Raw genomic sequence first — 16,899 nt, 5'->3', positions numbered from 1 at the left:
GTCGTGTGTTGGCAGAAGCCTTTTGGCTCAAGGTTTTTCTTTGTATAAGTACTGCTTTGTTTCCTTCATTAATAAAGCGAGAGAACATTGTGCGTATCTGTGTGTTTTAGCAATTTTCGTGTACTAAGTCGCAAACCCTTAATCTTGTAGAGTACGTCCTACTCCCTCACATAATAAATACTCATCGATCTGTAATTAATTAAGTATAATATATACAGTCAATTTAATTAATTGATCACATGCATTAATTCTCCTCCCTTTTTCTAGCTAGAATGGATAGAAGTCCACGTTTTGAGTTGAGGAAGGGTCCATGGACACCGGAGGAAGATGAAAAGCTCGTCTCTTACGTAAAAAAATACGGCCACGGGCGGTGGAAACATGTCGCTAACGCCGCCGGGTTGAGGAGGGGTGGTCGGAGTTGCAGATTGCGATGGACTAATTACTTGAATCCACACATTAAGCGCGGCCCCTTCACTGAAGAGGAAGATGACTTGATTATCAAGCTTCATTCTGTTCTTGGGAATAAGTAAATATTTTACTTTATCCCTATTTTACTATATTTACTCAATTTTTACACATTTTCCTCTGTTGTGTTAATATTTGTGCAATCAGTAATCGTAAAGATCAGTTTGAAACGGTGGTATTTCTTTTTATATGAATGTCTTAATTAACCTAAACCAATGAATTGCATGCACTCCATCAAAGGTGTTTGGTTCACGTGTTTTAAGTATGAGATATGGGTTTAAGATAGACAAATTCCATACCTAATACGTGTTTGTTTAAGAAAATTTTAAATTCTAAACTCATTTCTCAAACCCACAAGAAATCTACGTACTGGTATGTGGTTTAAAAAAATCCAAGGAAGAGACGAATATTTACTCATATGGCCATAGGGGCTCATACCAAACTTTTAAGTATAAAATAAAAGAAAACAACATGTCAACATTGTTCATGGACAAAACCAAACACAAGATATTAACAATTAAGTTTCATTTCTGATTCCAAACTCATACTATTCTAAGAACCAAACATCCCTTTAGGTGTTTGATTTGCGAATTTTTGATACTCCATGCATATGAAGTATGGGATTGAAATGAGTAAAACTCTAATTACAAGTTACCACCATACTTTTTAGTATTTATTTAGCAAAGTTATATACTTCGTATATAACCGACACAAATTAGTGCAGTTGGTGGAAAACTCCCCTTGTGACTTGTAGGTCACAGGGCCGGGTCAAGCCCCATTATCTACAAAATGCTTGAAAGTGGCTCAAACATGCAAAAACAAGAATAGTTGGGCTAGTTAACTTATGATATGTATTGATTCAGCATAATCCCTTCTTTTTACCTACATAAATTTACATGTGATTCAAAAACTTACTCCTATTTTTCTCATAAATAGGTGGTCAAAGATTGCAAGTCATCTTCCAAGGAGAACAGATAATGAGATAAAGAACTACTGGAACAGCAAATTAAGGAAAAAACTGATAGAAAAGGGTATTGATCCAGTTACTCACATGCCAAAATCTGATCAAAATTTCCTAGACATTCTGTCCCAAGTCCTTAAAATCTCCCCACAAGATTTAGGTGCTTTAATTAGTAGTTCATCATCACTTCCCACTAAAACTATGCCAAGTAACACTCATAATACCAATAACAATACTGTTACATGTTCGAGTTCTCAAGGTTTATGCCAAGTTACAAATTACGTGGAACCAAATCAAGCAATAATGGTTGATCATAAAAATGATTGTACCCTAGAATCATGTTCAAGTTTGGCCCTAGATGATTATGGACTTCCTAATTCTTCTGAAGCGGCTTCAACTGTTAACCAGATTGGGTGTAACATAAACTACGACACAACAAATGGATCCTCTGCCTTAACTTCCACAACTGGTCACGTCTTTGAGAATCGGGGAAGTATCCTACTTGATGATATCGAGACGACCGATTTCTGGAAAGATATCTTTACAAATGTAAGTATTTTTTGAACGAACTCTGTTGAGGTAACATACTTATCTGAGTTATCTCAAATGATAGAATATCGTGTGTGATAGAGTTTTGTTATATATTAGTTACGTTAAGATATGTTCCCTCAGATCTAGAATATTCACAACACTTGCCTTTCTTTGGCTGTAGTGACACTTTTATTAATTTTTGGTAAGGGACTACAGTTATTTTCTTAGTGGGTGATGATAAAGGTTGTAAGTTGCGACAACATTTAATTATCGCAATCTTATGTGTCGGAGTTTAATTGGTCATATAGGCGCCACGGCTATGAGTCATCATAATATTTTTACTATCAATGCAATATTTTTACTATGAAAATATGTAAATAAGGTAGTCGACATAAAGAATGAAAAAAAATTAGAATATTAAGATTTTCCTACTTTTTTTAAACATGTATATTAGGATATATAAGTTAAATATTTTGGTTTCCAATTTAATTTCATTATTTACAAGAAGATGTCAACAAAATTAAAGTATCTACATAATCAATTTTACTATTTCAAATGTTTTTAGACCATCATGGATATACAACTTAATTTTGGATGTTTTTTAGCTTCTTACTTCGGAGTTTATGTTTTTTGACGTGCTCATACAATGTTTAGATTCATTTTGGTATTGCCACACAAATACATTATGTTTAACAGCGTCGTTTAAGAGATTTTATACTTTTAATAGGTACCCATGCAATAGCACGGGCATAGATTAGTATAAGTTAAATATTTTGGTTTCCAATTTAAATTATGACACATAAGCATGTCATGTAAACATTGTGACACGGCTTAAAGGTCACATGTTGCGACCTTTATAGTTTTCGAATATCTTATTTCTTCCTCCTTGATGGTTTTGACTTTTGAGAAACAACAAACAAAATACCCCCATTCATCCCCGTGTAAGGTTTATTAATTTCCTTAAATATTCAACTCACGTCCTAAAATTATGCGTCCTGTCAACTGTTGTAAGTATTGTGGAATGTAGGGAGTAACATAACTTTATCCCATATTTCTCTGTTCTTTTTTAAATGACACAATTATTTTGACAATTTTTATAAGAATTTTTTTGGTCAAAATGGGGCAAAAAGATGAGGCTGGGGGAGTACAACGTTAAAGTAATGCAAGTAAAATGAGACAGAAATAATATTACTTTCAAACACAAATTTGGATTTTTTTTTTTTTTTTTTTTTTTTACAGTTGATGTTATTAACTTATTATGTTAACGTGGCTTATAATTCTCATGCCTGCAGTAAAGAAGTATATGCATGGTTCACCACCTCGCCGCAACACAAAACTTCATCATTCATGGCATCATCCATGCCCCTTCTTGGCTTCTTTTGTGCGTTCAAAGATAAATTACCACTTTAAAAGTTGCTCACCGTTTGATGATCGAAATACTAAACTGTCAAAATTTCCATACTATTGTTTTGTAAATATTATTGTCCTTGTAAATACGGATAGTTTTACAATGGCTACAATAATTCTGTAGCCATTGTAATTATTTGATCAAAACCGTTGATTTTCTAAATTAAATCTAGACCGTTTATTAGGTTGACTTGGTAATTTAAAATATCTTAACAATTAAATAGTTCATTAGAATAAAATTAATATCAACATACGAAAATTTCAGTTTCTTACCATCCAATTTATCTGCTTCCATAATTGATTTCTAAATTTCAGATTTTTAAATCATATTGTGTCTGTTAAAACATATACGACATTGAAATTTATTGATCGAAGCAGTTAAAAACCAATTTCACAAATTGTATAGAATATGAAAGAGAAAAGAAAAGTAGTTGATCATTATTAATGGTGATATATATGTATCTGGCATTTTTTCCGATATGTTAAATTTTATGTTGTTTCATTTGGATGGACATTAATGGAGATAATGATATGTTGACAACAATGATAATGTCTTCACTTCAAGATAAAATAAACATTGAACACACGGATACGGAATAATTTGGCAATATCATGGCTTTCATTTTGGAGGCACAACGATGGAGATTGCAAAAAATGTTGCCTGAGGTATCAGTTGTTTACTGAACAATGAATTTTTATTTTTTTGAAAGAACGGTTTCCTCAAAAATTAAAACTAAAATACATTTTATTTATTGTGTTTTTTTTTAAAAAAAATTAACTTTTTAGAAATGTAATAGTCAAACAATCGAATGGTTAATATTAGTCTTAGAAATTAAAGGGTTGAGATTAAAAGCAACTACAATGACTACAATTTTATGGTAGCCCTTGAAAAGTCTTCCTGTAAATACGTGCGTTAATTATTAAACTTATTGTTAATTGTATTGCAATCTTGTGATGTGGTTAGGTCTTCAGATCTTGTACATAGATATGAGTTCGTGCAAGGTGAACTCCAAGCCCGAGTACTCGGGTAGTTTCCCCAAATCCGGGCCTCCGACACCCAAATTAGTGTCTGATATATCATACTAGATTAGGTCTCGTGCAGGCACGAAAAATCTAAAATTATTTGACTATTTTTTTTGTAATCCGTTCATAATCTATTCAAATGAAATATTTCTATACATAAACGGTTCATAAAAAAAGAAAAGTAAATAAAAAAATAAAGATTTTTTAGGAAAATAGTTTTGGCGGGAATATTTTACACCAGAAAGTGACACGTGTTATTCCTGGTGTCTGTTTTAGTATAATGTAATAGAGAGGGCGTGTTCGGCAGTATCGTTTAAGGTAGCGAATAACCATTTTATAATAAAGTTTTATACAATATTCTAGTTTTATCTATTTATTATTTTACAATATCAACTGCTACTTTTACCGAACACTCATATTAGTTACCCGCTATTTTAACAGCTAACCATGATCCCGCTACTATTCGCCGCTAACCGCTACTTAACCACTAACCAGCTAACAGGGCCATGGAGGGATAGTGAAAAGGAATCCCCCAACTTTCATTTCCCTATAAATGGGTATTTATAGTGGCTCGTGGGATTTAGGCCATAGAGCAAAATTAGGTTCCACGGATTTGGGCCTTGGGACCTTTAATTGAGTTCAAGGAATTATCTCATACAACTAGCCTTCTCAGAATAAGTGCATGCGTGCAACCGTCTTGATTGTTATGATATAAAATGCACCAAATATTCTTCGACTTAATTTTCAAAATACATAAAACTATATCCCTATTTCTTCAGGACTCCCCCTCAAATTAATGAAGAATATAAATGATCATTTCGTATTAACAACTGAGAAATTGAGAATGGACAACAACTTCCCCTGATGAAAATTTGAAAGTGATACACTAATACATCTATGATATGACCTAATTAGTTAGGTAGTTTTTTTTCGGGATGAATGAGTCACAAGGACAATATAAATTACAAATGAGGGTGGGGAGATTCGAACCCGAGATCTATTGTGCACAGTCCCTTAGTCTAAACCACTAGTTCAAGACATCATTGGTAGTAGATGTTTGTCGAAGAACTGATAGTTTGAGAGTTTGATATGTACTTCTTCCGTCTCATAATTTTCCCATTTGATGTTTTTCACCTTTAAGTAAGGAATTTGGAATATATATATAATTTGCAATTATTATTATATATTTTTATTTGTATTTTTATAAAAAAGTAGACACTTTAATATTGGAAGAAAATAATAAATAATGTTTTGTTATGTTCAACTCATCATTGAATTAATACTATAAAAGCACTTCTCCATTTAAATTATTCAATGTGGTCACAGTTTTTATAAAAATTAATGGCACGCATACGCGTTATTAGAAGATAATTTATAAGAGTATATTATGAAAAAACATGAATTTAAAAAATGAAAGAATTGAAATGGAAAGATCATGTTGGGACAACCATAAAAGAAAATGGAAAAACATTATGCCACAAAGGAAATACTTATATTTACTTAAGGAAATGCTTTGAATTTTTAACTAATCACATATATACTTTGAACGTATTTGATGGTATGTCTTTAAATAAATATATAATTGGTCATGCGAGGTTTTATTAGATTTTGGATTATTTTAGATATCGATGAGACGATGACTAAAAAATACATTGTGAAATGTGAAAAAGATAAATGTGCAGGTATAAAAGAACAAAAAGAAGTAGTAGTACTTAAGAAAATCGCGTAAATTTTTTAACATTTTTTGGTAAGATGAATGACAGTATCGAAAAGCCTATAGGATTAACCGCGTTCGGATAGCGAGATAGACACTTTCAAATGTGACCCAGGCCCGGCCCATGGACCATGACTTCGTGCTCGTGCCGAGCCGTGCAATTTTCAGGACCATATCGGGCCAGATTTTCCGGCCCGACCTGGCCCACGACCATATTTATTTAATTTGAGATAACCCATTTTCTCCTAGCGGTTAGGGTTCTAAGATATCTCCCGTTGTCATATCTAGTTCAAGTTCAAATCCCCCACTTTCTCCCGGTGAAAGGAGGCCTCAACAATTCAATAGCTGAAAATTGAAATTATCACATTCAATAATAATTGGGAATCGGGATAATACTGTATATCTCAAGGATGAAGCTTCTGGAACTATGACCATTGAACAATTTGAATCACCAATCAAATACTGCAATTGTTTGCTTCCTGTTTTTCGATCAACTCCAAGGTAATGAATTCGCACTTCTCAATTACGCTTTCTTACTACAATGTAGGCTCCAAACTTATATGTTCACCTTTTGATTTCATTGGGGTTTTTGCTTTTGGGTTGAAAGGTGTAAATAGAAATTTTGTTCTCGCACAATTGTTCCACGAAGGCTTATGATGTAGACAGGATTTGACGAACTTGGCTAGTTTACATCCACAATTGTTGATTAGTCTTGCAGTTAATTTGCTGTTAATTGGTATTGGCTTTACATATGTAGAAGTGATAGAACTTATTATTTTCTACTTCTGTAGGGTTCCTCGCTATTAAAGGCTTTGTTCTTAATGCTTCAGTTTACTTCTAGCTCAAATTTTATTATGTCTCTTAGGGTACCTCATGATTTGGGAAGCATGTAACTCCTTCACTTTGTCAGTTTGTTTTAATGATTTCCTGTCTGCGATTCCTCGTCCTGGTGATGATGTATTGAGGTGATAATAATGGGATGGATGTGATTTTACTGTCACACCTGCCAATTAGAGGATTTTAAGAACTGGACTTGGAACCTTTGAAACTAAAAGTCTAAAAGTTGTTGCTTTCATATCAGGCTTGATCACTATATTAAGTTCGAATGTTTTTGTTGCATCTGGCTTTGTCCAAACTAAAGTTTGTGGCTTGGATAATTTTGGTTTTTGTACTTGGCACCATGGCTCTTGTAGTCTTGTTCCTCAGTTCAAGATGATTGGTGGTTTTCTCTTCAAATTAACAACAATCACCAATAAAAGAAATATTTGGGATCAGATTATGCAGTTGATATTCTTGTGAATCTTGGCCTATGTCCTTGCCTATCGTTCTTGTGTCTCAGATTCAATTTTGTTATAAAGGTGCTTTTCTCTTAATACTTACAATCATCACCAATAAAGGAACATATTTCCATTCATGGCTACATAAGCTAATTACTATTTTCTATGGACTCCACTTGGTTTAAGGGTACTGATACCAAACTTCAGATTTTTTTCTGTAATATCCCGGGCTTGTTTTTGCTGCATTGCTGGGTTTAGACATAGCGTGGGACGTGGGTGATTGTGGTGTCCATGGGTTCTAAATACTAATTCACTAATCCTGGCGGTGATTGTTAAATGCTGTCTTCTAGAGTGTCGGTTTTGTATTATCTTTGTGCTAATTTTACCATTTTGATATCTTTAAGGTGATTGCAAATGTGAGAACAGTTCAAGCCTTTGTTGTGAAGTCCGGGTTTTTTGCACATGTACAAATATGTGAAGCAATGACTAGCGAAAGCCTCGGGTATGAGTTGTTGCGCTTTGTTCTGTTCCTTTCTTGGGCTCTGTTTATCTTGTATACTAGAGTCGTTTGTTCATGACTTCATGGTGCAGATAATTTAAAGAAGTCTTTCACAATGCATTTGGTTCGAATGCTTGCAAGTTTGTGTTATTTTACTTCGTTTTTTTTAAATGCATTGCCAAGGTTATAAAACAAGGGGGGAAAGGCTAGTAGAAGATTACAAATTAAATATGTGCTCTTCCTTATTTCTTGACATTTCTTTGCTCTTTTACAAACTTCCCCATATTTCATCTTTGTAATTCTTTCTGATGCTGTTATTATCAAATCATGAATGATACGAAGATTTATTGCATAAAAATCACGAATCACAGGTCTTAAACTACTCCCTTGTTTTGAAGGGAAACTTTATCCTATTTTTGGATGAATAGATCATTGAGCCTTTTTAGCTTTTCTTCCTTTTTCTTCCCCATGAGTCCTATCTATCCTCCTCCCCCAACTTTCCTGGGCACTTATCTGAAGTTAACTGCAATATGCAACTTTTTGACACTCTTTGCATTTGGAAGCTTTTATACACAATCTGCTGATCGTGTGCAGAGTCATAAAATGAAGTAATGGTAATGAATATGTGTAAATGCCTCATGTGAATGTTTGCCACTACAGCTATGTATTTTCCTTGATAGATTTAATGAAAAAAAATCTCATATTGCACATGGAGATCGAATACTATGGACTATGGTCTATGGACATTCAATGTAAAGGTGCGCAAACTCATTTCCATTATATAACATATGCAATTGGAAAAGAGGATTTATTTACGGATTTTTCATGAAATACCCCTCAATTTTCACGAAATTCACCAAATGCCCCTCGACTTTCAGAAATTCACCAAATGCCCCTCACCTTTAACATAATACCCAAACTACCCTTACTAATGACGCGCCGTTAGTCCTCCGTTAGCCTACTTTCTAATTCACCAAATGCCCCTATATTGTAAATTATTTCACCAAATATCTCTAAATTAAAAAATAAATCACCAAATGCCCAAATCTAAAATTTACCTTTTTAAAGCCCAACGGATTTTTGGAATTGAAAAATAGCCGTTGCTTATTGTTTTAGTATAAATAACCATGTTCTGAGTGCTTGTTGTTGTTACCAAATTGTTTTGTTGTAGTTTCATCACAAAGTACCAAACAAAAAATTTGCTAGACTGAATTCCGAAACATTTTGACCGTTGCTAATTTGAAATAAGATTTATTTGCGTTAGCGCGAAACCTTGAGCCCTTATTCTTCCTATATACACTTGAAACATTATTGTGTAAAGGTCTTACAATCTCTTTATTAGAAGGCGGAATTCTTTGGGTGTTCCGCCATTTCAGTCGCATATTATAGTCCTACTATTTCATTGTTATCTCTGTCATTTAACTGATTACTTTAAGTTTTATGGCCAACCGAACAAGAGTAGTATTGGTAAGGTCATTATGCCTTAAATTCATACTCACTTAATATGTTATAACCAGGGTTTTAAATACTCGATTAGGCTAACTTTCTTCAATCAAGTGGTGTAATCAACAAAATTACAAAAGTTGTTTTGTCAATAATCACTGCTTTTAGGAGGGATTGAAAGACACATAGAGCACCACCGGTCTATTTTCTTTCCACCAATAAAAGACACTTAGAACTCGGTTGTGCATAGTCTGGAACATCAATCTCTTTGATGCCTGAAAACCTTTTTCACCTCTGTTATACCACGATTTGGTGTAATTCGGATCCGATTTCCACTTCCTTTGATGCTTCAAACTCTGAAGATCCACCAAAAATTTGGATGGTCAGTTCTTAATGTTCTATCAATACCACCAAAATCAAAGAACATAAAGAAACTTGATTATAAAAGTATCGGAAACTCACCGGCTTATTCGAATTGAGATACCAAGGAGCAGAAGACATATACTGCGGAATGTGAGGATTAATCTCTTTTCCATCTTCATCAACCTCAGCTGGCGCAAGCCCAGCTTTACGAGCTTCCTCTAATTCAAACTGCTTCCTATGGTCTTCCCTAGACTTAAACGCCACTGCAAATTTCCCCATAATCAATTTAGAAACATCTCCAATAGCGCAATAATCGTTCAGTGTTTCGAAAACCTCTAATTACACGAACAATTCATATACAGCTCCAGTTTAACAAGATATATTTTTACCGGCGAAACAAAAAATCAAATTTCGAGTAAAATTAACAAGATATCTAAACTCAACAATCATGAATTAGGGATTACACGCAATTGAATATACGAAAAATTCAAATTAAATCAAGAAATTCATCCCATTTACACGAACAATTCGAATTAAATCAAGCAATTCATCCAATAAAATCTAAAAGCTATATACCAAAACCCTAAAAAGTGTCGAATTGCAAATTCCAGTTGAAATCATACCTGATGCAATCGCCATTATTGATTAATAGTTTAAGCTTTCGATTGGTGATTGGAGGACAAAGAAAGAGAGGGCGGTGAGGGTGGCGGAGGCCCTTCTACTCCCCCCTTCTTCTTCTCAACCGGATCTTTCTCGGCGCAGCGGCCTTCTTCTCCTCCACGGGCTTCTTAATTTTGTTTAGATTCTAGAAGATTGGAGGTTTCATTAATTCTGCAGGAGAGAGAAAGTTAGTGAATGTGAAGGTCGGAAAATGCGGTGGAAGACGCTCGTCAACTTGGCAATCCCAAGCTGCATTTCAGTTTGCCTGGAATGGTGGTGGTATGAAATCATGATTTTATTATGTGGGTTGTTGACAAACCCTCAAGCTACAGTTGCATCAATGGTGCCATTGTTGCTGATGAGAGAGAAAGTGAGAGAGTTTTGGGAGGAGTTTGTTCTGTTAAAAGTAGAAGAAATACTTGGAATAAGGGTAAAACAGTAAAGTTATGTTAACGGAGACTTTACGTCCGTTAAGTGTAAGGGTAGTTTGGGAGTTATGTTAAAGGTGGAGGGCATTTGGTGAATTTCTGAAAGTCGAGGGGCATTTGGTGAATTTCGTGAAAATTGAAGGGTATTTCATGAAAAATCCGTTTATTTTATGTTTTACTTTTCAGAAAGAGGTGTTTTGTTTTCTACCCGCTTAATCATTCTTTATTCTATTTTTGTCAATAATTTTTTACCTTCTTACCCTTAATTTATTTCCCATAATAGTTATACCTTATCATCTTCTCTCTTCTACTATATCTATTGTTACGAAATACTCATTAATTTATTACCTCTCTTTTACTTTTTCTACATTTTTCTTACACCCAACCGCCTCTCTCTGAAACAAGAGTTTAGCGTAAATCAAAAAAAAAAAAAAAAAAGGGGAGTATGTGACATTTATTAATTTTGCTTATTGTATTTGTGTGTCAAATTTTGATAGGTGGTCAAAGATTGCAGCTGATCTACCAGGAAGAACAGATAATGAGATTAAGAATTATTGGAACACAAATTTAAGGAAGAAGCTTCTACAAATGGGTATTAATCCAGTTACTCATAAGCCAAGAAATGATCTTAATCTCTTAGCTAATCTCTCTCAACTTCTTTCAACCACCCCACAAAATTTAGGGTACAACCCTTTAGCTAATTGGGACATCAATAATGCCCTTACTATACAACCAAACGTTGTGGCCGAAGTAGCCAAACTACAAGTCTTACAAAACATTTTCCAAATCCTTAACACAAGCAATAATTCATCATTATCTCTTCCAAATATACACCAAAATATGGCATTAAACTTAGGATTAATTCCTAATGTTAATGGTATTATTGGCAATAATAATAATCAAGGGTTTTATCAAGCTCCAAATTACGGTCCAAACCAAATAATAGTTGATCATAATAATAATAAGTATGATTATACACAAGAATTGTATAATACAAGTTTGGATACTAATCATAATAAGAGTTTAAGTAGTACTACTAGTACAACTTTTGAAACCCTAGAGGGTTCAACTATTAACCAAATTGAGAGCAACACAAACTCCACAGCAACTGCTGACTTGTTTGAAGGTTGGGAAAAGCTTTTAGATGATGGTGATAGTGACTTTTGGAAAGAATTCATTAAGTAAGTATTGTCTCCGTTTCATTAAGTTTTTACGCTTTGAAAGATGTGTCCAACAATTAAAACTTTGACCATAAATTCTCACTATTATATCTATAAAAAATTATAATGAGATATCTTCACTACAAGAAATTGTACTATTAACGACGGGAAATCCCGTCGCGAAAGGCCAATAATCGTTGATTAACGACGGGATTTCCTGTCGCGAACCCGTCATAAAAGGGGGCCGTCGTTAATAGAAATCCCGTCGTAAATTCGTCGTAAACCCGTCGTAAAAGACATTTGCGACGGTTATTCCCGTCATTGTATGGTTGTTAGCCCCGTCGCAAAAGGCTTTTGCGACGGGATTTTTGACCCGTCGTAATTAGGTTGTCGTTAAAGATACAAATTCTTGTAGTGCTTGTTAGATTCTTCTCAAAATGTATTTTATAGATAGTACTTTTTTCTATACAAAAATGGATATATTAGCGGTCAAACATTACATCGGATTCCGTGCAAATATTAAGTATAAAGATCTTTCTAAAACGAAAGTAATAGATGTTATTTATACCCTATTTTACATGTTTAATTACTCTCTTTTTCTTACCGGTTTATTTAATATATTTGTTTTCCCGCTTTCTGTTTTTCTAGAACACTAGTAACAAAAGCATGAAAGTCGTAAAAAATTGTTTTCGATTTTTGTTATCAGTTTTTAAAATTTACATGATTACTATAGGTATAACGGTTTTTTAGTTCATGATTCAATAAAAATCATATGACTTTCAAAACTAATAAAAAATCCTAAAACTGAAAATTAGCCGTGATACCGAAGGGGATACACATACAATTATTTTCATTTTCCAAAACACAACTTTGACACAATTACTTTCGGTGTATATATTTCAGAAAAACTTACACCTACTTGTAAAAATATTATACACTATATTTGATTATTTTGTAAGGAATTACAAAAATCCACCGCTAAGTGAAAAAAATCAAGTAAATAATTTTAAGATGCATTTGTTGATGTAATTACTCCATCTGTATTTATTTAAGGGATACACTTGTCTTTTCCGGCCGTATTTATTTAAGAGATACACTTGACATTTTTAGTAACTTATCAATCCCACCATCTAATTAAATAATATATCTACACTCCACCCCCATCCCCACTCCCTAAATTGACATGGTCCCCACTTGTTTTTTCTTATTAAAATATCTACTCAACCCCACTTATTTTATTACTTTATTTCTTTCAATTCTTTTTCTTAATACGCGTGCCCGGCCAAGTGTATCTCTTAAATAATTACCGAGGGAGTATAATTTATCTCATTTGGTTAATTAATTGATTTATCTCAAATGTTAACGTGGTTAATTACTTGCCATGCAGTTAACCCGGCAGTAAACTTCGTGGTGCATGGGCAGCATGGAGGACGTATACATTACCGTGAGATTCAAGAGAAATGGGTTGATCTGAGTTAAACACTTTATAAGAAAAATTGTTTCAAATTCTTTTTTATTTAATTTTTTGGGTATATTACGGGGTGATTGAACATATGTATAAGGCATACACATTTGTATAAAGCTTTACGGGTCGGATCAAATTTTTCATTGTTTAATTAGTAGAGAATGTTGTCACATTATGATTGAGTTTATTGTACACATAAAAGTATATAGATCGAATACACACTACAAGAAATGGTACTATTAACGACGGGAAATCCCGTCGCGAAAGGCCAATAATCGTTGATTAACGACGGGATTTCCTGTCGCGAACCCGTCATAAAAGGGGGCCGTCGTTAATAGAAATCCCGTCGTAAATTTGTCGTAAACCCGTCGTAAAAGACATTTGCGACGGTTATTCCTGTCATTGTTTGGTTGTTAGCCCCGTCGCAAAAGGCTTTTGCGACGGAATTTTTGACCCGTCGTAATTAGGTTGTCGTTAAAGATACAAATTCCTGTAGTGACAATTGTACGAAGTATTTTCTATACTCTATAATACTTATACTCCGTAATATTTATTCCATTCTATATTCAACTTAATTTTCTCGTTTCATACATACTTGTTACAATTATTCTTCATTATTTTGTTCATTTAAAATCAATCAACGCGCTATTTGTTGTTCCGGGTATGAAATAAATGGGCTTCGTAATGAAGGCCCGATCCTTTCTTTAGTGTAAGATAATCTAGCTTGTTCTTGGATGTTGTAGGTCGAGAATACCTCCACACAAGTAAGATTAACTAGCCTCTGAGGTGTTCCGAGGAAAGCCCCTCCGATGTCTAAGTAAGTACTAGGTTCGGGAGTAGAAAATTCTCTCTAGGTTAGAGTGTGTGTGAAGACAATAAACGAACGTTATGCACAAAGACGACATATTTATAGTGTTTGGGTAATAAATGCGGATGTGCTTTATTACAAATGGGTCTTGGGCTGCTTGAGAGTAGATATGATCAACTATAGCCCGGCCTGCTGGGTTGACCCTACCCGACCCGAATAATGTGGGTTTTGGTAGCATAAAACATGTAAATTAAGACCAAAACCCGAGCTCGGCCCGGAAAAGCCCTTTCGGTCAACTAAATCCCGTGCCAAATCTATGGATTTGTGCATTATTTTTTGTGTTAAACCCGTCCCGACTCGAATTTTGATCACCTTCATTTGAGAGACTTTGAGAGGTGTAGAACCTTGATAAAGGAAGCTCCGAAGTTGAGTTATGTTGTTATTATGCATACTGGGTTTTTAGGGTACAGGCCCAATTAAAAGATAATTGAACACCAAAACATCTGTGATACAGAAAGGCCCGGTAAAATTGTACAACAGTGGAGTCCTCAATTTACAGCGCCAATGATGAAGAGGATACGACCAACTACATGATCATTGTCTTGCATGCATGTGATATGACCTGAGAATCTGAGATGTTTGTTAAAGGGTTTGGTTGAGTGGTGTCTTTTTTTGTTTTGGAGGTTTGGTCTTATTATGGATGTATATAAATTATAGTTCGTATCGACGTATTCTCTCTGTCCTTTACTGTATGCTCCATTAACTTTCACGGTCTAGAAAACGTGACTTAATACACAAATTTCTCTAATTTTACTCACGTAAAATCCTAGAAAGTCGATATTATATTATCAAAATATACATCGAACCGAGTCTAATAAAATCTCACATGATCATAATATTTTTTTACAGGTTAACTGTAATTCATGCATGGTTGAATTTTTTAAAATTTGACCAAAAAAAAAAAGAAATTGAGCAAACAATAAGAGATGAAGGGAGTATAATTTCAAATTTTACTTCGTATAATATTGCAAAAGAAAGTAAATTGATTCCGATAAAGATAGTTATTACTACTTCCTCGACACGTCTAAAAAGATCGGTTAAATATGTGGATAGTGTACAAAGTTTATATCAATAAGGCGAAAATTATATGTTTAAATGGTATACAAAAATGCCTATTTGTTTTTCTTTGCCATAAAGATGGTTATATGTCGTATTCCCCGTAGATCGATCTATCGAAGGAGTTAGGTCACTTAAGTTTGGGGTACTAGGAAAATGTGGAAGGTGATTTTGATTACGATAATTGCAGTGATTAAGTTAATATAATTGGTTAATGAGAAGACTCTTTTTGGCGTGTCAAAGTTTGATTTGAAAAGACTAGCAAGAATCATTTGCATGCAAGTACCACAATTACGAATAATTAATATACGACAACACAACAACAATTCTCTTGATAAAGGACAATGAAGGCAACAATAAATTCTAGGGCTAAGAACTATAATGAGAATCACATAACCACCTTGTCAAATTAAATAAAGTACAACTTTGGTCACAATTCATTCAAGACTTAAAACACTTTATCTATTTTGAGAGCTATAAAATGCAAGTCGAGCTAGTAAAAGAGATATTTTTTAAATCTGTACGCGTTATGTATTATACGTGTCATTTAATGTACACAACATTAACAATGATAGAGTTCTTTTTTCATAAAAACGAATATGTACGTCATTCAACATGTAATCAATGCAATGTATGTTATGGTAGTAATACCATTATTAAATGTCAAACTTTGAAACAAAGCCATAAACATGAAGTAAACGCATAATCTCAAGTGGCTTCTTTGAAATTACAAGTATATAATAATTCTAATTATAATATGATTCGTAATGACGGAGGATGAAGATTTGATTTGGTAAAAGTGAGAATAATGAAAATATCCAATTTATAACTTAAACTTTTTGAATAATGAGATATATCCAAATGCAAAATGACAAATGCTCTCCAACAAAATGCACCATGTTGTCCGAAATTTCTTATAACATTTGCACATACAAGAACACATCGCCTTTATTAGCAACACATTTCGTTTTTTATTTCATTTGATTCGATTTTATTTGATTTTTGAGTAATCTACCCATAAACTTTTGAATTATACCTTTGACTTGACTCCAAAGTTTCCAATATACTTTGGTTCTTGTTTGTTTTCTTCCTCCAAAATGAAAAATAATTTAAGAGTGCAATTTTAATTAGATCAATACCACATAGGCACATAGTATATGTTGTTCAAATGATACATAGTAACATAGATGATGGAACGTAAATATAGAGAAATATTCGAATAAAATTATCTTTTTTCAATGAGCATTTGAAACCTAATGCACATACTTTCTGAGGTCATTTTTTCGGATATCAGATATGTGTAGCAACACACATATTAGCTAAAAGACAAAAAAAGAAGTATCATTCATGTCAAAAAAGTATCATTCAGTAAAAAAAAGTACTCCCTCCATTCCTAAATGATCTTCCTATTTGGTGTTTGGGGTGGAAAATAAGAAAATGGAATCTTGTAATGATTGGGTGTAAGAGTAATGATTGGGTGTAAGAGAAAATAATAAATAAATTAATAAAAGTAATAAAGAAATGAAGGAGAGATAAGATATTTTTATTAAAGTAATAAAAAATCATAAAAGTGGGGTTG

General features: G+C 33.6%; 2 protein-coding genes across 4 annotated transcripts; one reads left to right on the top strand and one right to left on the bottom strand.

Moving 5' to 3' along the window:
* The first annotated feature begins 272 nt into the window (after positions 1–272).
* On the top strand, positions 273–13,850 carry LOC110791901 (transcription factor MYB41). Of its 3 annotated transcripts, XR_008924356.1 has the most exons (4): positions 6,346–6,602; positions 7,783–7,880; positions 11,269–11,363; positions 13,319–13,587. XR_008924356.1 is itself a non-coding variant. In XM_056833444.1 (3 exons), the coding sequence occupies exons 1-3, from the start codon at positions 273–275 to the stop codon at positions 13,320–13,322; spliced, it is 942 nt and encodes a 313-aa protein (XP_056689422.1). In that variant the 3' UTR covers positions 13,323–13,850. The 3 variants fall into 3 exon arrangements, 1 of the variants encoding a protein (XP_056689422.1); XM_056833444.1 differs by lacking the exons at positions 6,346–6,602; positions 7,783–7,880 and adding an exon at positions 273–526 and having other exon boundaries at positions 11,269–11,952; positions 13,319–13,850; XR_002534234.2 differs by lacking the exon at positions 11,269–11,363 and having other exon boundaries at positions 13,319–13,578.
* LOC110791894 (pre-mRNA-splicing factor SLU7-A-like) lies at positions 9,411–10,748 on the bottom strand. Its single transcript, XM_056833445.1, has 3 exons — positions 10,307–10,748; positions 9,783–9,946; positions 9,411–9,676 (listed from the first exon to the last, which is right to left on the bottom strand). Exons 1-3 carry the CDS (start codon positions 10,320–10,322, stop codon positions 9,485–9,487), a joined length of 372 nt encoding a protein of 123 aa, XP_056689423.1. The 5' UTR covers positions 10,323–10,748; the 3' UTR covers positions 9,411–9,484.
* Positions 13,851–16,899: the final 3,049 nt, after the last annotated feature.

The sequence above is a fragment of the Spinacia oleracea genome, chromosome 6, assembly GCF_020520425.1.
Source record: "Spinacia oleracea cultivar Varoflay chromosome 6, BTI_SOV_V1, whole genome shotgun sequence".
In the NCBI taxonomy this organism is placed as follows: Eukaryota; Viridiplantae; Streptophyta; class Magnoliopsida; order Caryophyllales; family Amaranthaceae; genus Spinacia; species Spinacia oleracea.
Note: the sequence above shows the minus strand (reverse complement) of the source record. Positions and strands in the feature narration are given on the sequence as shown.

Excerpts from the sequence above, each read along its gene's own strand:
- LOC110791901 (XM_056833444.1), top strand. The coding sequence starts at position 273 with ATGGATAGAAGTCCACGTTTTGAGTTGAGGAAGGGTCCATGGACACCG. Across the intron at positions 527-11,268 it reads CATTCTGTTCTTGGGAATAA|GTGGTCAAAGATTGCAGCTG; the intron begins GTAAATATTTTA and ends AAATTTTGATAG.
- LOC110791894 (XM_056833445.1), bottom strand. Across the intron at positions 9,677-9,782 it reads ATCTCAATTCGAATAAGCCG|AGTTTGAAGCATCAAAGGAA; the intron begins GTGAGTTTCCGA and ends GTGGATCTTCAG.